The sequence below is a fragment of the Brassica oleracea genome, chromosome C4 (assembly GCF_000695525.1).
Source record: "Brassica oleracea var. oleracea cultivar TO1000 chromosome C4, BOL, whole genome shotgun sequence".
NCBI lineage: Eukaryota > Viridiplantae > Streptophyta > Magnoliopsida > Brassicales > Brassicaceae > Brassica > Brassica oleracea.
This window is the reverse complement of record NC_027751.1, coordinates 41,159,230-41,182,757: the sequence shown is the minus strand read 5'-3', so window position 1 is coordinate 41,182,757 and position 23,528 is coordinate 41,159,230. Positions and strand designations below refer to the sequence as shown.

The 23,528-nt window shown below is 37.9% G+C and overlaps 2 protein-coding genes across 2 annotated transcripts; both read left to right on the top strand.

Moving 5' to 3' along the window:
• Positions 1-2,039: 2,039 nt before the first annotated feature.
• Positions 2,040-3,623, top strand: LOC106340209 (BAHD acyltransferase At5g47980-like). The gene has a single exon (XM_013779087.1). The coding sequence runs from the start codon at positions 2,126-2,128 to the stop codon at positions 3,437-3,439; it is 1,314 nt and encodes a 437-aa protein (XP_013634541.1). The 5' UTR covers positions 2,040-2,125; the 3' UTR covers positions 3,440-3,623.
• Positions 3,624-15,762: 12,139 nt separating this feature from the next.
• LOC106337127 (DNA (cytosine-5)-methyltransferase 1-like) lies at positions 15,763-21,803 on the top strand. Its single transcript, XM_013776174.1, has 11 exons — positions 15,763-15,874; positions 16,168-19,116; positions 19,216-19,380; positions 19,511-19,706; positions 19,794-19,905; positions 19,998-20,145; positions 20,208-20,405; positions 20,490-20,768; positions 20,852-21,013; positions 21,098-21,316; positions 21,583-21,803. Exons 2-11 carry the CDS (start codon positions 16,180-16,182, stop codon positions 21,727-21,729), a joined length of 4,563 nt encoding a protein of 1,520 aa, XP_013631628.1. The 5' UTR covers positions 15,763-15,874; positions 16,168-16,179; the 3' UTR covers positions 21,730-21,803.
• Positions 21,804-23,528: the final 1,725 nt, after the last annotated feature.

Genomic DNA, 23,528 nt, shown 5'->3' with positions numbered 1-23,528 from the left:
GGACTAGAAAATAATAAATGAGTCAAAGTTGTTGAGTTTGAGGTGGACTGGTCAAGGAGACCCTTCAACTACTGTCCAGGTTCATTCTGGTCGTTCTGGTCCATGATGGTAAGGATCAAGACGTGGGCTTGACGATCCGTACGGCCCAAATTCGCAAGAACTGAAGATCACCGGTTTTGTAAATTGCATAACTCTTTCATATGAACTCTATTTGATCTGATTTTTGTTCGAGGAGTTCCATAATTGAGTTAAGAACATTCTCCAAGTGATTTCATGCGTAGAAGCCTCGAGGGTTGGAAGATATGAGTTAAAAAATGAACATATATCTTTACTGTTTCCATGCTGGTTGGCTCCAATGGATTGATCCACGAACCGGGGCACATCACTGTACGAGCCGAGCGACCAAACACCAATTCAGCTCGTGATTGCTTTTACCCGGCTCGGGCAGCCGACTAAAAGTAATCATCTCAGCGGCTAAGCTCAAGTGGTTTATTCATTCGGCCCGACAGGCTGAAGCTCATCGAATAAAGCGATTTAGGTTGAAGAGAAGGGACGGTCGACTATATAAGGAATGTGGAAGACGTTATAAAGGGGATCCAAAATCAACTACACACACTTGACGGCTAGAATTAGGGTTTTACTTCTTCTTCTCTCTGGTACTTTCCCGGTGAACTCGCTTTCACCGGTTTGTTTTCACCGCTTCTTTCCTTATTTGCAAACCGATAAAACTCCTTTGATCTAATAAACGCCTTTGTTACTAACCCACCAGACGAATTCTCGTCTTTCTCACTAGTTTCCGACCGAACTCGGTATAAACATTAATCATCATCTTGAATGAGATGTCGGTTTCATTAGTCTCAATCGATGTTTTGTGGGTTCTCACCTCAAACGAGAAGTCAGCTTCGTCGGTTCTTGTCTCGAATGAGAAGTCGGTTCTCGTCTCGAAATCGGTTCTCGAACGAGACATCGGGTTCATGTTCTCGAATGAAACGTCGTGATGATTCAAAGGGGCGAGCTTAAAGCGTTCTCCAACCTAAGCTCGCACGATCCCTAACCCGTGATGATTGAGGAGATTCCTTCTCGTTAGCGGATACGGAAGACGTCTTTGACTTAGGAAAAATAATCTAACGTCTCTCTTTCTTTTTTTGTTGAATACTCAAATGACAGAAGAATTCTTCTATCATTACGTAGTCATCGTGAGTCATTCACATGGTCTTTTTTATAGAATAATAGAAACGTGCTTTTGTTGTCTTCTCCGTTTCTGAACCCGAGATCCCCCGTTCAGCTAGCGATCTCTTTCCCATTTATAAAAAGAAGTCCACTCCCTTTCCGTTTGGTGAATTGTTGCATGTGCTTCTCGTATTCGGCTTTGACTCTGCGATTCTAGGTGATTTGCCAACTAACACATTTGACTTTCTCTTTGCTAATAATCCACTTCAATAATTACGGGAGAGTTGGTGTCAAACTGGCCAACAGAAAACTAAACACGATAGAAATCAATTCTGACAGAGACAACGCCATGGCATGTTTTCTTTTTTAAAAACTAAATATTAATTATATTATCAACCCTAAAGGGCATCCAATGTCAAATACAATCTTGAATCAAACAAAATGTCCTAAAAACTCAAACAAAATGTCCTGAAACGTCAAATATTACAACCATATGCTTCGCTTCAACCAACCGATCCAGGGAGTTCCGCGTAGGATGGCATGTACTTTTCACAAGTTACAATCAAATACAGATATATATAAACTAATCATGCTGAAATCAATTATGCTAGAGTCAATGTGCTGGCATGTTCCTTTCTCAAGTTGTACTTATTGTATATTAGTAGTAGTACAATAAAATACTCTCTATTAAATTGTTTACGTGTTTAAAGATTCGAAGTTTTTAATATTTTCTAAATTTACCTTATAATATTCGTTCTTTAAGTAGAAAACTTACGTAACATTTAACAAAATCAGGTTAGAAAAATCATTATTAACGTTCCTTTAAAATTTGCGGAAACATCTTTTATTGTAGATGCATTGACAAAAAATAAAGGTATATAAAAGGTAGATTAGATCCATTGCTTCTTCCATCACCTCCTCTTCTCAAAGCTTTAAGCACTCTTAGCTTTTGACAATGGAAATGGACTTAGAGATAGAGGTGATGGGGAGAGAAGTGATCAAACCTGCTACACCCTCACCTCATAATCACATTCAGCTCTCTCTTCTCGATATGTCCATTCCCGCAATGTACTTCTCAACAATCTTCCTCTATAAATCTGAAGACCTAGTCACTGCGTCGCGTGAGGTCATCTCAAAGAAACTGAAAAGCTCTTTGTCCGAGACTCTCTCACGCTTATATCCACTCGCTGGAGAGATAGAAGGCGTCTCTATCAACTGCAACGACAAAGGAGCCGTCTTCACTGAGGCACGCACCAATCTCCTTCTCCCCGAGTTCTTGAAAACCCTCAACGTTGACTCTCTGGCGGAACTCCGTCCCAAGGTCGAGGATGGAGATTCTCCATCGGCGTGGCCATTGTTGAGTGTCGGCGTCACCTTCTTCGGGTCTGGATCAGGAGTAGCTGTCTCGGTCAACGTCTCTCACAGGATCTGTGACGCGGCTTCATTGCTTACCTTGGTAACAGATTGGTCAGAGACCATGGCTAACAAGAAGTCAAATGTGGGTATTCATCAGTTCGCTGAGGCCACCATTTATCCTCCTGCTCCTCCCCACATGGCTTCACAGTCCCGAACAACGAACTCAATAAAGTGTGCAATGAACCGTTTCGTCTTTGAGTCCTCTAAGATCGCTGAACTCAAACGCAAAGCAGCTAGCGAAAGCGTCAAAATGCCTACACGTGTGGAAGCTATCACGTCACTTATCTGGAAATGTGTTACAAAGGCCTCGCGGTCTAACCTGATGGGTCCAAGGTCAGCGGTCATGTATGTAGCCGTAGACTTGCGGCTTAAGGTTCCTTCAAGTGTTTTGTCACCGGACGCTATTGGTAACCTTCAGACAGCATTCTTTCTCAAGAAAGACGCAGAGAGCGAAGTTGAAATACAAGAAACCGTGGCCGCATTCAGGACGGCCAAAGAAGAAGTCGACAAGATGTTAAAAGATAATGTCCAAAGCAATACACTTGGTCAGGGTTTGTTGAACATGATGGGAAGTCAGGCGTCGGTGTTCAAACCGGACATAGACATATACACAACGTCTAGCTGGCTCGGTAAGCCTTTCTACGGGGTTGACTTCGGGTGGGGTAGTCCGGTCTGGATGGGATCAGCTACACATACCGTCTATGACAAATTGGTGTATGTTTCGCTGATGGACTCAAAGGATGGTGAAGGTGTGGAAGCATGGATAAACATACCTGCAGAAGTCATGTCTGTGTTTGTCCATGACCAAGAGTTGCTTGCTTATGCTGTCCTAAATCCCCCCATCACAATCTAAACAAAATGGCCATATGTTTTTATTGTTCGGAGGAAAAGGTTTAAAAATATCCAATTCTTTTTAACTGGCTTTTGTGATTTGCTTGAATAAATTGATAATCATTTCAAATTTCATGTTGTTTGATGTGTTTACAGCAATTGTATGTGCTCAATAAGGTTTACTTTACATTAATTGTTGTTGTCAATTTCTTACTTTTCCCGTTACTTTTAACGAACTAAGAGCAGCATTATCCCTGAAACCCATTTAAGGGTTTCTAAATTTTTTTATTTTATTTTTATTTTTTTATCTGATTAAAAAAAAAATATATTAAAAAGCGCACCAATCGCGGGCCGTCACGTGTCGGGGGGCGCGAACAGTGAAAAAAACCCACCCCAAGGGGTTTTTATTTCATGACTTTGAGAACTGGTTTTTATGGTTTGGTGGGACCACACATTGCTTTTTTTTTTGAAAGGAACTTCTTTTTTGAAACCCCAATAATGGTGCTCTAAGATAGATCTGGACATTCCCTAAACTCCGAGTCGGTTTAATTCAGAACTTTTTGTTGGTTGTAGATCTAGGCATTCCCAAACTTAGTTTTAAAACATTTTTTTGTTCTCAAACTAGTCTGGTCAAAATGACTAAAATATGTTCCATTAAATTGGTAAATAACAACTATATTATTTTCTTATATATATATATATAAATATTTAAATTAAAAACATTATTTACACTCTTCTCAGATATTCTATTCACTAGGATAAGACATGCGCCTTGCGCAAGGTAAATTTATATGAAAATTATCTAAGAAATATCGTATGAAAAAAAAATTATTTTATTGATCAAAATAATATATTTGGCTCTTAAAAAATTTTTTAAAATTTTTTTTGTTAATTACATAATTTGTTTACTAATGAACTGATCCCATTTTTAAAAATATTTTAGGTCAAAAAATTATTTATCGCATATAAACCTAACGTTTAGGCCGAATAATCTCATGCCTACTATTTGGTTACAATGAAACTATTTCAGCTCAGTTTTATATCATGATTTAGCAATTATAAAGTTAATTATAGTTATGAGAAGTTTACGTTCATGTGCCAATCCTATCTTTCTTCGATTTTTTTCGTTTTGGTTATTGCTCGATATAAATATTAATTTTTGAGTTTATTCTCATTTTTTCTTTTATTTTGGCAGGAGATTTAGAAAATGTTTAAGATTCAAAATTATTAAAGAGATACATACTTAGATTAAGATCTGCGCCTTGTGCAGAATAAATACTTATTTTATATTTTTCTGCATATTATGAAATAATAATTATATATTAAATAACTAAGAAATTAATTACTATTATGTAATAAATTGGCTTGCACATATAAATCAAATGACCGCTCTTGTTTATTCGCTCATTTTAGAATAAATAAATCAAAACAATCAATCTTATCTATCGTATATGATATATAATTAAATTTAGGAAGAAAATGATCAAAATGTTTCATTTAATAGGTAAAATGACCCTAATACCCTAGATATATAAAAGTATAAAAAAATAATTTTTTTTAAATATTTTTAGATTATATGTTTTCAAATTCGAACATTTTTATAATTTTGTTTTCAAATTTTTTATCTATATTTTTTTGTAATTCGAAAATACTTTTTGAAACTATTTTTAAAATAGTTATTTTCAAATTTTTAATATTTAATATTTATTTTATAAAATTTTAAATCTCAATCCCGAATCTTCACCCCTTAACTGTAAACCTTTAGGTTTGGATTTGTTAACCCTACGGGTATAAGTGTATATTTACCTCTTTGATGAAACATTTGGTCATTTTGATCCTTAAAGTCTATATTTGTGACAAAAACTTTTTTAGTTCTATCCTTGGGTATTTTCTTTAAATTTAAATGATACGAAGTATTTATATATTAACATAAACACCTATTAAAATAAAATTATTTATTTATATGACTTTATTATCATTGTATCTTATTATAGAAAAAAATTTAAACATTGGTCACAAAAATTTATGTGAGACTTTTAACAGTTTTAGTAATTTATACTCGTTTTAAAAAATTTTAAATACAAAATATACAAAAAAATCTAAATTTTTAATATATGATTAATGTAATTGTGTAATTTATTTTAATAGTAAAAAATTAAACAAAAATGATAGAAATCGTACAGATTATTAGCAAATCTTCATTATTTAAAATCATTAGTAACTATATATATATATCATAATCACATTAGGTATATCCGTAGGTTTTATTTAAGGAAATAATATATAATAAATAGCCGCCTTGTTTTAGTTAATATCATATGATATCATATAGTTGGTATTAAATGTTTCTAGTGAAATATAAAAATCGAATTGGACCAATATGTTTTTCAATTTCAATGTGAGGGTGACACGTATGACTAATTAACTACGTAATTGATTGACACATAAGCAAATAATATTTTTTAGTTATTACAAAATTGAAGTTATATCTTTTCAAATGTTACTGAATTAATATATAATATATAGGGGATACTAGCAGCTGCTGATTGAACCAGGATTGCATCCAGTTTGATTGCGTTCAACTTCTTCCGTTTAGGGTTTGAAGCTTATTTGTTCGGATTCTGATGAAAACTAGCCACGTCGGCGATAGCTTTTCTTGGCTGTGATCGTTGATGCTACATTGGATATAAACAGATGTTTGTTTCGATTTCTGATAGGAACCTGTTGATCTTGTGATCTACTAGGCCATTTTGGCGATTACATTTTTTTATCGAAAATTATTTGATTTCTTAAATCTGAAAACTATATTTTAATTTTTAAAAAATGATTCTATTTAAATTATTTTTAGCAAATAATTTATCTTTTTATAAATTTAGTAAATCCTTTTTAATGTGTATGATATCTTCATGAATTTGAATTATATGCATGTTTAGAGAAATATTACTGAATAGTATAGTATCTTCTAAAATTTAGAAAGATATTGATAAATATGTTTTGGGAAAACTTGCATACATGTTTATTTGAAAATACATTCTTAAATGCATATTTATAAAAAATAAATTAATGTATATATATTTATAAATACCCAATTAAACTTGAATTATATGTATATTTAGTAGGATATTCTTGAATATGTATAACATTTTTCTCAAGTTTTAGTAAGATCTTCATGAATTTGATATCTAAATTTTATAAAAATATAAAGATATTCAAATAAGCATATAAGCCATATTCAGAAAGATGGCATTTACACTTAGGAAGACTTTCTTAAATATATATACATGTTACATTTAAGAAATTTAATTACATCTTTACCAAGGCATTCACGAATTCATGATTTTTAGTCGAAAAAATCAGGAATATATCGTACATATTCAGGAAGTCTTTCCTAAACCATTTTAAAGACAAAAACATTTCCTCAAAAAAGTTCGTAAAATATTGATTTTTTTTTATTTTTTAAAATCTTAATTTATTTTTATATATTTAATTAAAAAATTAACTAATTTTGTAAATGAGGATATAATTGTCATTTACCATTTTAATGAAACATATTTTGTTCAATTTGATCATTGGAAGATATCCCTTATATACTAAATCACAAGTCGCCTAGTGAATCAAAATATGACACATGGCATCTGTTTAAAAAAAAATTAAAATGTCGACAAAAAATAATATTAGATCCTAAAATTCTAAAATTCCAAATAACTAAATCCCTAGAATATCTCACATAACCTCTTTCACGTTCTTGACAAAAGAAAAAAGAAAAAAACTTCACGTTCTAAAGTAACAGTTGTTGGACCCAATTTTGGTTCATGTTCCGAATGGGCCGAAGGAAGTGTGGGCCGCGCGACCCAGAGCAAAGAGGAGGCCCATGTCGAACATACGAGCTCGAGGCGGAAAATTCTTCCCGATATGATTTAAATGGTTTAAAGACTAAACCGACGATAGACGAACAAGTCAAAGAAAGGTAACAACACTCTACGAAAAACGGTCTCGACATCCCTAAAAATAAGAAAGCAGGTGCTGTATTTGAGGAGCACGAGCAGCAACAAACCAAGGGGGACAGAGGCGAGATCTTCTATAAAGGGCAGAGACATAGCTCTGGTAAAAGAGGCCCGACTGGAGAGAGCGAGAGCTCCCATAAGAGAACCTGAGGGAAAGAGATCTCATGAACTCAAGACAACACAATTATATTATTCTACTTGTAAAGACAAAGAGAGGGGATCAACGACGTGCTGCTGAGTACTTTACGGATCAAGTACAGCCATGTATTTGATCAGACCAAAGTTCTTCTCTCAAGACATCTCAACGAGAAGACGAGTTGTAGAGACGTTATCCTTACGTCACGATGATACGCATCCATGATTGATGAAGGCCGAGAGCCCTTCATACGATCTCCGATCTAGTATAACCAGCCCGCCCGAGTCCTTAAGGACTCATCAAACATTCATAAACGATGCTTGACTCATGTAGATTCCTAGGTTCAATATTCTAGTTAGCTAATCTAGAAAAAACATTAAGAACAATCAATCAATGAATACCACAACTTATCAATTCTATAGTTGGGGCTAATCCCTCTAACCTATTTGAACAATGAATCTAACAAGTAAACTACTCAGACATAGCTAAGCAATTCATGACACAAAATATAGATAAAACTGAATAGAATAGAATAGATGAATCATTGGAGTTCCAATCACAAATCTCTCTATGATCTTCTCTCCTAAAACTCTCTGCTGAAAATAAGAATACAAAGGTGGCCAAAAGCTCTCTCGCCTCCTAACACTTAGGCAAGTATATAACTATTAGGTTAAAAACTCGCCAGGGGTAATCTTGTAATTTGGTGAAGTCTTGGGTTTAAAGTCGGCTGGAACCAAGTCGCGCTTCCGCATCTCGACATCGATCGATGGTACAAAATGTACATCGATCGATCATAATCTTCAATCGTCGAGGCTTCTTTTCTGTATCGATCGACGGCACTGGATGTGCATCGATCGATTGTTTGTTCTTCGTATCGACCTCTAATGGTCAGCTCGGATGAAATCTCATTTAAGCTCCTAAATGCTCCATAATCATCACTTTTCTCCAAAATACTTATGAACCAGAAAACATAACTAATAGGATAGCATATATAGTATATAGATAGTAAAATACTTATACACCATGGGTAAAAATGAGTCAAATCCATGGTATATCAACGAGCCCCTAAAAACTTCTTTGGTTCAACGAGAGAAACAACACCGAAGCTGTTTCATGTCGATCGGTCTCGCTCGAGACCAATGAAACCAACATCTCACTCGAGACAACGAAACTGATAAAGCCGACATCTTGCTCGAGATCGATGAAGTGAAACGCTTCGCTCAAGACTGAACTAATGTCTCGCTCAAGACTGATGAAATCATCCTCCCGACCTGGTGCATCATTCATTAAACAATGTCTGCCTAGATGTGATTATAAACAACAAAACGATTCAGACTATTTGAGAAGGAAAGACACACGATTCTATGCATGATGCACAGAGTAAAAACATGTCCATATTACAACGAGAAACGAATCATATTTTCATTATAATAATGAACAAAGACGCGAACTTTTCAAAGAAGAAAATGCCGAGTCTTAAAGACCATTAGCATGTTCGACATTCGCTTTACGAGTCAAATACGGTAACATATTTGGCCAGAATATAATCCTTCATCCGACAAAGCAACTCGACAAAACCAAGAATGGAGAAAACTATTAGTAGAACGATATTATTACCTTGGGAATAAGAATCTTCTTCCACCCTCTTGCCAGACGAGAGAACGAGCTCTCATAAGAAAAGGAAGAACAGGTAAAAAAAACCCGTCATATTTCTATCACAATGAGATGGGATCACCACTACAATAAGTTTGATGAGAGAGACTTCCCGCAAACGACATCCTAAGGCTGAAGAGCTCGTGAGTTAAAGAGAATTCCCCTTGCTCAGCAAGAGCAGCGACTTTGATGATTACCCCATTCCCACGTAACTGAAACATTATGTTTTTATCTTGGTTAAGCGCTTCCCCCACCACTCGATTATTCAACGAAAAGAAAACGAGATGCATTTCTTTACAACTATTCACAAAGAATATGTTCTTCTCTATTCGCTGAAGATAAGAAAGTTACGAAAACGAACATGCTCATACTGATGAATGAGGGTAAGAGCTCGTTTTCATATGATGATATTTACATGAACTCGATGTCTTGCTTGAAACTTGAAGCTAATATCTTACTCGAGATCGATGAAGAAAGCTTCTGACTCAAGGCGACAAAATCGATGTCTCAATCGAGATGATTATAAATCAAATCATAAGAGACTTGAACCAGGGTTGCTACCCACGCGACATCCATGAACGAAAGCTCACAAGTTGGGCAACCACGACTACAAGCACCCCTCTCTCACCTTCCAGCGAAGAAGAGTTCGCACCGCTCAAGAAAAAACATTAAAAAGATCACCATACTCCTATCATCATGTGATTGTTGGCGTTAAATGATTCTAATTGTTTATGGAAGAAAGATATTTAATAATTGATATTCGCCACACGAAAAGCAAACGAGAAGAGGATGTGCGTTATAAATAGACGACCAGGAAACTCTCGTTAGCTAAAGAGAGCCAAATACAGTCATATGTTCGATGGAAGCGGTTCTCTCCCATTACGAACATGGCCCAAAAAGATCTCAAGTTGATGACACACCATTTCGTTACGATCTTCCTACAACATAAGAAAATCTCCGTATTCATTATAATAAGAGCCGAGATCATATTATAACTATGATAGATGAACAAGGGTACAAGTTCGTCTATCACGATCACGATGTCGAACTCGTTAACCAAAACCGATGTACCATTCAAAACCGACGAAACCGATGGCTTGCTCAGGACCAATGAGGAAAACTTCTCATTAAAGAAAAGGGAGCTCGGAGTCATTATTAAAGGCTTCTCCATTCTACAACCTCGTCACCTCACTTGAAGAACTGGGGGGACAACATCCCACCAAAGGATATAAAAAAAACTGTTATCATCAACCCTTCAACCGTTGGTTTGTTCAAAAGGAAAGAAAAGAGTCGAGAGACTTTTCCAACAAACAGAGGTCGTGAATTAAGACAAAGGTCTCACTACGAAGACCAAAGATCAAAGACAGACACTATTTACAGTCATATCATCTCGACGACTTGTCTTATTTGAGCGCCACCTACGTAACACGATCGAACCATCGAGAAACTCCAGATGCTCCCGAGCTTTCCATCTCACGATACATACATTTCTAAACCGAAGAGACGTCTGGTCGGCACCTCGATCAGAATCAAATCAACATAGCCTGTATATCAACGGATTGGACAAATATTAGATGAGCTAGCTCAAACACGAAAGCCCACCAGTTTGTGCTCCAATCATTTTAACCGACCAAGAACAACGTGAAAACTCCTAGAGCTATCGAGCTCCCAAAACCTTAGGGACTTTGATATGATATGTGTAAGACACAGATCCGACCAGTATTAAGCAGAAACAGTTCTCGCGTCTGAATTAAAAGACAAACAAACTCGATCTTTAACGAGCTCGTGAAACATGAAGGGTCGATAGGTCGTCCTTCTCCGATAAAGGCATCGAGTTCTACCTCCGATGAGCTCAGATAACTTGAAGAGCAAGCAGAGAACATTGCTCCCAGAAAACAACAAGCCGAGTCTCCAAATAGCTTGATCTCAAAGGGGTCGATACTCACTATGCTTTCTTAAAAGAATCAATTCCAATCTAAGATTGGAAAGTTCAATCTCTGTCAAACTTCAGCAGCTCGTGGAGCCGAAAATGCATCTCGTTCCATAGAAATAATGAGCCATATACCCAAGGAACCTTAGCAGCTTAGTGACTGACAAAGTTCAATGCTTCTAGAAGACCGGCAAATTTTCCAAAGAGTTAAAGTCGAGGAGCCAATGAAATATTACACTCTCAGACCGAGAATGAGTTTTTGAACAAGCTCTTATCATGCCTATAGAAAGACAGCGAGCCCCGACATCAAGAAGATCGATATCTATCCCCTTCATTACGAAAAGAGACGTCCACTGCAAAAGGTCCCGACCTCAAAATAATTTCCTAAGAAGGAAAACGATAAATTTAGCTATGCAGGAATTTTTTAACATCGCATGATGTCTAACGACATTTCCAAAACGAAACGAAAGCAAAATCACAAGAGGCAGTAAATGTGATACGATTGGCGATGGCGTACTACAAGTTATGCACAAATCAAATCAGTAATTCATAGTCTAAATATCTCAACCTCTCATCAGCTACACGAGGAACACATTATCAAGCATCCAACATAATTCATTCCCTGCTAGCTCGCAGCCACCAAGACCGAAACATGCCCATATCGGTACACAACTTTTTACAATCTATTTCCGTTGCGTATATCAATAGATTGCATCAGATAATATAGATTCTTTCATATTACTATAGCGACCTTTTAAGTTATCAAATTCATATTAATTCATCATTTTTACCTTATCACAACTTCATAAATAAACTTATACAACCGCTAAATGTTTTATACATTCTTCTTGCACTATCAGTAGCTCAAACTACTATAGATATTCAATTTTTAGCCTCAAGCAGCTCGAAATCTCATCGAACTTTATTTTTAGCTTTAAACAAACTCGAACTCTTAGTGAGTCTTACCATGTGGTCTCAAACGACCTAAGCTCTCGTCGACCATATCAAAAACAACATCAATAAACTGCGTCTTTTGGCCACCACTGGTCTGCGAGTTGGATTCCTGATCAGCTTCCATCTCGCAAAACATCTCAAGAACAAGCGATATAAATTGCTCCTATAACCGAACCAAAGTAAAAATTTTGACTCTCTACGTGTAGCCAATCGTTTCGCATTGACTTAATGATTCGTTGGGACTATACATATATCTCCAACAACTTTACACAACACAATATATTGACATAAACCTGAATCGACGCGAAATAAACGACCAGATTCGCTCTAAATCTCATAAGAAAAATAATTTTTTTTAAAAAAATATTCATCAATCTACTACGAGAGACCAAAGTAACTCTCCCTACTGCTCAAATCAGCGACTCTGTTGACAAGATCAACCCATATTTGCGAACCCCGAGCTCGATCCAACCCTCATCTTCGGCGCGACATTTACGACATGCGACCTCAAACCCTTATTTCAACCCACAAACATAAATGACACTGATCACTAAATGATCAAACGAACCTCAAACGACTTAAATGCATCCAGTGGCTTGGATAGAATTCCTATTTCGATCACAAACAAGACAAGATCAAATGTTGAATGCAATTTCTTTTGCACGATTTCGCTACCAAACGGCAAACGACTTCCTGGATTATCTAGAGGAAAATCGAATTGAAACCATATCGCTATTAGTCTCTCTGTCCTCTAACCTCGTCACCTCACTTGAAGGACTGGGGGGGGGAAATGTTGGACCCAATTTTGGTCCATATTCCGAATGGGCCGAAGGAAGTGTGGGCCGCGCGACCCAGAGCAAAGAGGAGGCCCATGTTGAACATACGAGCTCGAGGCGGAACATTCTTCTCGATATGATTTAAATGGTTTAAAGACTAAACTGACGATATACGAAAAAGTCAAAGAAAGGTAACAACTTTCCACGAGAAACAGTCTCGACATCCCTAAAAATAAGGAAGCAGGTGCTGTATTTGAGGAGCACGTGCAGCAACAAACCAAGGGGGACAGAGGCAAGATCTTCTATAAAGGGCAGAGACGTAGCTCTGGTAAAGGGGGCCCGACTGGAGAGAGCGAGAGCTCCCATAAGAGAACCTGAGGGAAAGAGATCTCACGAGCTCAACAAAACACAATTATATTATTCTACTTGTAAAGACAAAGAGAGGGGATCAACGACGTGCTGCTGAGTGCTTTACGGATCAAGTACAGCCATGTATTTGATCAGACCAAAGTTCTTCTCTCAAGACACCTCAACGAGAAGACGAGTTGTAGAGACGTTATCCTTACGTCACGATGATACGCATCCATGATTGATGAAGGACGGGAGCCCTTCATACGATGTCTGATCTAGTATGTAACCAGCCCGCCCGAGTCCTTAAGGACTCATCAAACATTCATAAACGGTACGAGACTGACGAAGCCGATCTCTCGCTCGAGATAGCCAAACCGATATCATGATAATGGGACGAGCTTGTATTTCATACAATGCCATTTATATCTCACTCAATACCGATGAAACCGACCTCTCATTCGAGATGAACATAATCGAACTACGTTTAGACTTGATCCCTTAACGGGTACGTAGGCAGCTCGACCCCGATTTCAGTCACGATCTTTCTCGCCTCCGAGATCTCGATGTTAATCGACATAAGAATAAAGTCCATTCTTGTCAGCTCGAATCCAATTCTTTCGTTGTGTTCTGAGGATATTGTCGTCCACGAAGTTCTTTCTTCCCTAGTTTTATATCTCAAACACTATCAAATACTTAGTGTAGATTTTAGGATCTACATTTTGGCGCCGACTATGGGGAAGATAGAAAAAAGACATCCTTACTTGGGAAGCAAAAACAACATATGGTTTATAATTACTTTGACCGAGTATACTCATGTTTCAAAGCTTAATTATTTTTTCTAACTTCAAAGCTTAATTCTCCAATAAATGAGTGACAAATCGAAGCTTTGTCAGCAACAAATGTAACAACAAATATCCCCATCTCTATTATACAAAACGGGGTATCTTACAAATCTGTTTCTGTGGTTTAATTTTAGAAAAGTTATTGCTTTGCTTTTTTCATCTATTTTAGCATTTCAAAGGAAAAAAAGTCACTGATACTATAAATTTCTTTTCTTTTATTATTTTAGATGCTGAATAACAGAAAAATGTACGTAAACAAAATTTTATAATGGACTAAACTAGACTAAACTAATTATCAATTTATGGAACACGTTTATTTGTTTTGCTGATAACTCAGAGAAGGAGAATAAGAGGCGTGACCTTAAATCACACTTCCATGGCCCCTAGGAAACTTGAGAAGTACCACAAGAAGAAAAGAAGAAAGGAAAAATGTTGTGATGACTAGAAATCAACAAATAGGGCATAAAGAATTCGGTTGAGGGGGAAGAAGACCTGTCTATTATCTAGAGTCGGGTAAGTATTCCATATTTTATTTGTTTGTGTGTTTATAATATGATAAAATGTGCGATATTTTATTTTCTTTATTTTTGATTCAACATACACTTCTGATTTTTTTCCTTATATAGTATTATTGAATTTGTAGATTCCCTCATAAAAAGAAATGCTGAAGCAAATTACATCGTTGAATAAAAACAAATATAAAAAAAAAATGACCAAAAAAGTATACGTGAGTGAGAGAATAAGAAAATGACTATAATATATATGATAACCTCAATTATCTTCAAAACCAAGTTGACATTTAATTGTACTTTTTCAAGATATATATTTTTGTTGTTCGATCATATTTAATGATTATGTTGGTTTTGGAAAAATATTAACATTATATTTTTTGTGTCTATATTTGTAAATTATAAACATCAAAATTTTAATGTTATCTTAATTCTAAATTCTAATTGTATATATAGTATGTTCAAAATAAATATATTTTATATAATAATGCCCGTACGTAGTACAGAAGATAATACTAGTTAAAGAAATAAAAACTAAAAAGAGAATATTCAGAAGACCCCCAAAAAATAAGTTACAAATAATCTTATTCCATATATAATACGGATCATTAATTAATTTTAAATTAGGTTCGAAACACACGGTCAAGACAATTTTTCTTTTACACCAAAATATAAATTTTGTTTTTCGCCTAAATCGAAAAATCTTGCTCCAAAATATTATTAGGCTGTAACTGGTAAATATAAAATAGAAATAGTAGAATAAAAGAAATGAAATAAAGGGAATGAAATATGAAGAAAAATGGAATATATTTCTTTCCATGTATTCATGATCAAAATCGTAATTAAATGATTCTTTTAAAAAAATTTTACCTTTTTATGGAACTATCGGAATGAATATTTCATTTCATTAATTACAAATGGTAAAAATAACTGTGCAATAAATGGAATATAAATTTTAGGTTATTTCATTCCAAAAATTGACAATTCAGTTGCAACCTCAAATCTTGTGTTTATCTCGTTTGCCCAAAAATAAAATAAAATTTCCCAAGATGTACACACTATTCATGCAAATGCAAAAGACAATTCAGGCGGGCTTATTATTTTTAAGTTTCTTTATTAAGTTATTATTTTACGAAAAATGTTTAAGCGCCGATGATAGCCGCGCGTCGTTTCACTCTGTCTCATCTCCTTCTTATATACTCTTCAACCCATCCTCAAGCCCTTACCTACCTAGTCATAGCCTCCTCACTCACTCGTCCTCTATCTTCAATCGCTCTCCTCTCGATCTCTCTCGAACCTAACGTAAGCACTCTTCACCTCCGATCTCATAGTAGAGTCATTGTTAAACCCTACCTCTCTCGTTGCTCACCCTTTTAACCTAAATTCGAACGATCCACCCTGAATTTTCCTTTGATTTGAGTTTTTTCCGCGTCGAGCTTCTATCTGATACTTTATTCTGCTTCGATCTTCAAACTTTTCACCATTTCAACCTAGATTCGAAGGATTATACTTAAAATTCTGTGATTATGGTTGTTGTAATGTTTGATTCTCCTTTCTAGGGTTTTGATCATGATTTTGAGTTTTTTTTTCTGTAGGTTTTGGAAAATATGGTGAGAAACGGAAGCAAGGCTGGGAAGCAGAAGAAGAGACCTCTTCCAGAGAGCAAAGAGTCAGATCATGATCACGACGATGATCTCTCCACGAGGAAGACGAGGCCAAAGCGAGCTGCAGCATGCACAAACTTCAAGGAGAAATCCGTCCGCATCTCCGAGAAATCCGCCACCGTAGCAGCAAAGCACCATCAGACTGTGGACGACGAGATCGTAGCTCTTCACTTGACAGCTTCTTCTCCGCAGAGCGGCGGCGACGAGCCTCACCAAACCAGGAGGCTGACCGATTTCGTTTTGCATGATACCGACGGAGTTTCGCAGGCCGTGGAGATGGTGGAACATGTCGACATGTTCATCACAGGTGTGATCTTGCCTTCAGGTGAATGCTCTGACAAGGAGGAGAAAGCAAAAGGCGTGAGGTGCGAAGGGTTTGGACGCGTTGATAACTGGAGTATCTCTGGGTATGAAGATGGCTCCCCGGTGGTATGGGTGACGACCTCTCTGGCGGATTACGAATGCGTTAAGCCTGCTACCACCTACAAGAAGGTGTATGATTATTTCTTCCACAAGGCGTATGCCTCGGTAGAGGTTTACAAGAAAGTGGCCAACTCTGACTTGATGAGTCTTGATGAGTTGCTTGTGGCGGTTTCGAGGGCTATGAGCCTGGAGACTAAGTGCTTCTCTAGCGATTACTTGGCCATAAAAAATTTTGTTATATCCCAAGGAGAGTTCGTATATAACCAGCTTGCCGGTTTGGATGATACGGCTAAGAAAGATGATGCAAGATTCGTTGAGATTCCTGTACTCGTTGCTCTCAGGGATGCGAGTAGTAGCATACTTGAATATGATGCTGGGCAACCTTCTAATGGGGTTCTGAGGATTGATGGAGTTTCTGAGAGGAAGGCTGTGTCATCTGATCAGCAGATGGTTGACGAGGATGAAAAATTTGCTAGACTTGTACAAGATGAAGAGTATATGAAATCTATGCAAAGGCCCAGGAAAAGCAGCAGCTCAGCTACCGTTTCAAAGAACGGATACATAATGACCACTGAAGATGAGATTGCGAATGATTATCCTCTCCCAGCTCATTACAAGAACTCCCAAGTAGAAACTGACGAGCTTTTATTATACCATGACGACGACTACGAGGTTGACATCGACGACCTGCCTCGTAAGATGCTTCAAAACTGGGCGCTTTACGACATCGATTCACGGTTGATATCCCTGGAGCTTCTCCCGATGAAGCCTTGTGCCGATATCGATGTGACTATCTTTGGATCCGGTGTGATGGCAGATGATCAAGGGATATGGATTGATCTAGATGATCCTGCAACCTCTATGCCGTCAGAGGAACATGCTGGGATACCTATATTCCTCAGTCAAATAAAGGAATGGATGATTGAGTATGGGGTGTCAACGGTCTCGGTTTCTATTCGAACAGATGCGGCCTGGTATCGACTTGGGAAACCGTCAAAGCAGTACGCCCCTTGGTTCGAACCTATTCTGAAAACAGCGAGGGTTTCCGTCGGCGTTTTTGCTCTGCTGGAGGAGCAAACTAGGATGGCGAGGCTTTCGTTTGAAGATGTTGTAAGAAGAGTGTCTGAGTTCGAGAGTGACCATAAGGCTTACATTTCTTCTGATCGCTCGGCTGTTGACAGATACGTGGTTGGCCACGGGCAGATAATCTTGCAAATGTTTTCGGAGTTTCCTAACAAGGAGATCAGAAGGTGTGCGTTTATTACTGGTCTCGCGAATAAAAGGGCGGAAAAGCACAACACGAGATGGACCATCAAGAAGAAGAAGATTTTGCTGAAAGTGAATTTGAACCCAAGGGCGGGTGTGGCACCTGTATCCAAGAGGAAGGCTATGCAAGCAACGACAACGCCCCTGATCAACAGAATCTGGGGCGAGTTTTACTCCATTTACTCTCCAGAGGAGCCTTTGCAGGCGGTTGGTGCAGAAAACGTGGAGGAAGAGGCTGAAGAGGAGGAGGAGGAGGAAAATGATGAAGATGACGCGGAGGAAACTGAACCTGAAGCTGCTGAGGTCGAAGAGTCTCATACGCTTCCAAAGAAAATTGTAGGCAGTTGTGGAAAAATGGAAACGAGATGGGATGGTGAGAGTCTAGGAAGAACTTCGGCTGGTGAGCCTCTCTATCGACAAGCCCTCCTCGAAGGGGAAACAGTGGCTGTAGGTGGGGCTGTCATCGCGGAAGTCGGCGGAACTCAGGCCATCTACTTTGTGGAGTACATGTTTGAAAGTTCAGATCAAAGCAAAATGCTGCATGGAAGACTTTTACAAAGAGGGTCCGAGACTGTTCTGGAGAATGCTGCTAACGAGAGGGAACTGTTTTTGACGAACAAATGTATGACTGTACAGTTCAAGGACGTAAAAGGGACAGTCTCTTTCGAGATTCGAACAAGGCCATGGGGGCATCAGTTTAGGAAAGAGAACGCCGTTGCGGATAAGCTGGACCGGGCAAGAGCTGAAGAACGAAAGGCGAAAGACTTGCCTACGGAATACTTCTGCAAGAGTTTGTATTCACCTGAGAGAGGAGGTTTCTTTCGTCTTCCACTGAGTGATATGGGCCGTGCTTCTGGATCGTGCACTTCATGCAGAGTAAGAGAGGATGAAGAGGAGAGGAAAAAGATCAAACTCAACGCTTCGAAGACTGGTTTTTCCTCCTATGGGGTTGACTACTGCGCTGACGATTTTGTCTACGTATACCCCGACTGTATCGATGGATCGAAGAAGGCTAATGGGAAGTTTAAGCCAGGGCGGAACATCGGGTTAAGAGCCTTCGTTGTGTGCCAACTTGTTGAGATCATTGTCCCAAAGAAATCTAGAAAGAGTTCCTTTGAGGTTAATGTCCGAAGGTTTTATAGGCCTGAAGATGTATCTGAAGGAAAGGCCTATGCTTCAGATATCCGAGAGGTAGCAATTATTTGTTCTGTAATATATATGCTTCATAAGTTTATCTTACAATCTTTTTAACTGTTTTTTTTTTCTTCCTTTTGTTGCAATTTGTTTTAGGTGTATTACAGCGAGGACACATTTGTTGTCCAACCAGAGGCTCTAAAGGGAAAATGTGAAGTAAGGAAGAAGAACGATATGCCCTCTTGTAGTGAGTTTCCAATATCGGAGAACATTTTCTTTTGTGAACAAATATACGACCCATCCAAAGGTTCCGTCAAGCAGGTATATAATATTGTTTATATAACTCATTTGTTATGATTGTTGCTGTTCCAATACAAAACTAAAATTAAAATTTTTACCAAAAAAAAAAAAAATTAAAATTAAAATGTTTCTCTTAATTATCTTGGAACAGTTGCCCCTGAATATCAAGCCGAAGTTCTCTACAGTTAAGGACGACGCACTTTTAAGAAAGAAAAAGGGGAAGGGAGTAGAGAGTGAAACTGGTTCTGGTATTGTCAAGCCTGATGAGTTATTTAAAGAGATGCGTCTGGTGACCCTAGATATTTTTGCTGGTTGTGGTGGCCTGTCTCAGGGACTGGAACAAGCAGGTATGTATTATCTCCAGCCAACACTTTTATCAACCAAAAGCTCTTGAATAAGTTGGTATTCATGTGCATGCTTTTATTATGTACAAGGTGTGTCTGCAACAAAGTGGGCGATCGAGTATGAAGGGCCAGCTGGGGAGGCTTTTAGAAAAAACCATCCCGAAACAACAGTTATTGTTGATAACTGCAATGTGACTCTTAGGTAATTAGTAGACAAGATACAGCGCTTTACTCTCTCTCTCAATGTGCATGTTTCCTGCGTTGTGATCAGTTGTTTGAGATTATCTGTTGCAGGGCTATAATGGAGAAATGTGGAGATCAAGATGAGTGTATCTCTACTACAGAAGCTAATGAACTCGCTGCTAAACTTGATGAGGACCAGAAGCGTACTTTGCCACTGCCTGGCCAAGTGGATTTCATCAACGGAGGCCCTCCATGTCAGGTATATATACATATATTTTTGCATAAGTGAAGAAGAGACCTTAATCAAATGCAATTTGGCAGGGATTCTCTGGTATGAACCGGTTCAGCCAAAGCCCATGGAGTAAAATTCAGTGTCAAATGGTATTAGCATTCTTGTCTTTTGTTGATTATTTCCGGCCAAGATACTTTCTCCTGGAGAACGTGAGGAACTTTGTCTCATATAGTAAAGGGCAGATGTTTAAACTCACTCTGGCTTCTCTTCTCGAAATGGGTTACCAGGTAACAAAGACTCATGCTCTCTGTAAGCATTGCAATGTGGAAATAGAATTCTCAAAGTCTGTGCTAATGTGATATGTTTGTCAGGTGAGATTTGGGGTCTTGGAGGCAGGTGCATATGGGGTTTCTCAATCTCGCAAAAGAGCTTTTATATGGGCAGCTGCACCGGAAGACGTTCTTCCCGAATGGCCTGAGCCGATGCATGTCTTTAATGTTTCACAGCTGAATATCTCACTATCCAAAGGTTTACGCTACGCTGCTGTTCGTAGCACTCAACAGGGAGCACCTTTCCGTCCAATCACCGTGAGAGACACAATCGGCGATCTTCCACCTGTAGAGAATGGAGAATCCAATATAAACAAAGAGGTATGATATAACACACACATCAGGAGAAAAAAGTGTTTTTATGATATGACACATATCAAAATATGTCTTGTGTGTTGTTGCAGTATGAAACTGATCCAATCTCGTGGTTCCAAAAGGAGATAAGAGGAAACCAGAATGTTCCCACTGATCACCTTAGCCAAACGATGAACGAACACAACCTCATCCGATGTAAAAGAATCCCGAAGAGGCCAGGTGCTGATTGGCGTGACCTCCCAGAGGAAAAGGTCAGAGTCCTATAATAAGACTCTTATGCATATCCGACTAGACAAACTTACGAAATTCAATTATTTTCAACACTCTAATTACAGGTGACGTTATCTACTGGACTGGTGGTGGATTTGATTCCAGGGTGTCTAGCAGCGAAACCTGGTAAAAAAAAGCAGTGGAAAGGACTGTTTGGGAGGTTAGATTGGGACGGCAACTTTCCAACTTGCGTCACTAAACCTGGTCCCATGGGTATGGTTGGTAAGTGCTTCCATCCTGACCAAGACAGGATCGTCACTGTCCGCGAATGCGCCCGATCTCAGGTAATATATGAACCTCCTTTTTCTCTTTATTAGTTGATGTTTTAGGAGCGTGGGCAAATTAATAAAATATTTATTATTTTTACTTTAAAGTAAAAATAAAAATCTGTTTAACTACGATACAACAAAAGCTACATAACACAAAAGTTAATAAATTTGACATTGAAAAAAATTAGCATATTAAAAATCTGTAAAAATGTCAAATATTTAGAAAGGAAGTATTGTGTTCCAAGTCAAGTAATGATATTGATTTGGTTGTTATGTGGCAGGGGTTTCCGGATAGCTATGAGTTCGAAGGGGACATAGCACACAAGCATAGGCAGATTGGGAACGCAGTGCCTCCCCCTTTGGCCTTTGCTCTTGGTCGCAAGCTCAAAGAAGCAGTACAGCTCAACAACTTCGCCAAAAGTAATTAGTTTTGCATTTTTTTTCGTTATAGTTTATTCGTTGTAATAAACCTCATCTCTTGAAACTCAATTTTTTTTTTGGTAAAACTCTTGAAACTCAATTGTCATACTTATATTATATAGTTTCTTGATTCGAAGTTGTGTTCGACGAAACATTGTTGTTATCGCTGCTCTTGTGTTTTTTTTTTGTTTTCTTGTGTTATTTTATTGCTGTTATACAGATACGTGCTGCCTCCATTTACATCATGATTAACATTCATAAATAGGCTCTGTTTTATAAACATATCAGGACAGCGGCAACTCTGTTTTCATGTCTTTGACGGCTAGATTCACTCATTCAGTATCATTAAAGTTGCTTTCGTTGTAGTTTTATTTATTGCACTGCTTTATCGTACGAAGAACAACATGCTGCGAATTACGATCGCAGTAGTAGGTCACATCAATATATGAACAGAACCTCGTTCTAATGAACGTGTTCTCTAAAAATAGTCTCGAGTCATTTCGTTAAAAACAAATTCCAACATCATGTGCGATTATTTGTGGCACATACAATTTGTTACTGATGGAGGATAATAATGAAATATTATTTGTAGCAGCACATTCGATTTGTCGGGTCTACACTTTTTTGCAAGTAACACATCTGCACCGTTGAGTTATTTGTAACACATCTGCACCGTTGAGTTATTTTCATGAGTTGTTAACTTTTTTTTTTTTTTTTTTTTTTTTTTTTTTTTTGTAAAAGGGCTTTTGTTAACTTATTTGTTGAACGGTGAATATGCCGGTCTCAAAGGACCACCACGTCTGCAATCTTCTTCGCATTTAGGTAAAGAGCACTTATTATCAACCTCGTACGCGACATGGCTTCACAGTTACATGGCATTTTTCCTCTTGACGTGTTTACTGCATTATTGATCCATAAATAAAAACATTCAATATCTCACTACAAGAAAACATCTACATACCGAGAGAAAAAATTGTCGGTATGTCGTCGGAATAACGTTATTCCGACGACATACCGACGAAACAAGTCTTCGGAAATTCATTTTTCCTCGGAAATCCCTCGGAAATTACTCGGAAATTTCCGACGGAATTCCGAGGAAACGAATTTCCGAGGAAGCTCCGAGGACCACCAGTTCGTCGGAAAGCTCCTCGGAATATACCGAGGGAGAACTTCCTCGGGATATTTCGATGAATTTTCCGATCGTCCAATCCTCGGAAGTTCCGACGAAATGTTCCTCAGAATTTTCATCAGGAATTTCCGAGGAACAGAGCCCTCGGAAAATTCCGAGGAATGAGTCCCTTGGTATATTCCGAGAAAGAAGTCCCTCGGTATATTCCGAGGAAATGTTCCTCGGAAATTTCCGAAGGTTCATTTCCTCACAATTTCAAAAAAATTTTTTTTTTTTTTTTTAAATAAAATTTTTGAAATTTAAATTCAAAAATATAAAATTAAAATTAAAATTGAAAACATATTAGATAATATTCAAAGTTGTACAAATAAAAATAAAACATTCCGAGTTTTAAAAAAAAAAAAAACTACGGGTCTTGCACATTCGGGAACACCTCGTTCGGGTACATCCTCTGCATCATCTCCATCATTTGCTGGTTCAGCCTCCTCTGTGCCTCATAGCCCGCCCGTTGAGCCGCCATCTGGGTCTTCAACAAAGATATGCAATCATCCTTGTCCTTCAACTGAGCCGTAAGTACTTCTGGATCAACAAAGGGCGGTGGTGCAGAAGAAGGAGGAACCGACCGGGTGCGACGACCCAAACCGACCAAACGTCCCTTCTTCTTTGGAACCGACTGAA

Coding starts and splice junctions, on each gene's coding strand:
- LOC106340209 (XM_013779087.1), top strand. CDS start 2,126: ATGGAAATGGACTTAGAGATAGAGGTGATGGGGAGAGAAGTGATCAAA.
- LOC106337127 (XM_013776174.1), top strand. CDS start 16,180: ATGGTGAGAAACGGAAGCAAGGCTGGGAAGCAGAAGAAGAGACCTCTT. Junction 20,406..20,489: donor TTCTCGAAATGGGTTACCAG/GTAACAAAGACT, acceptor TATGTTTGTCAG/GTGAGATTTGGGGTCTTGGA. Junction 20,769..20,851: donor AATCCAATATAAACAAAGAG/GTATGATATAAC, acceptor GTGTTGTTGCAG/TATGAAACTGATCCAATCTC.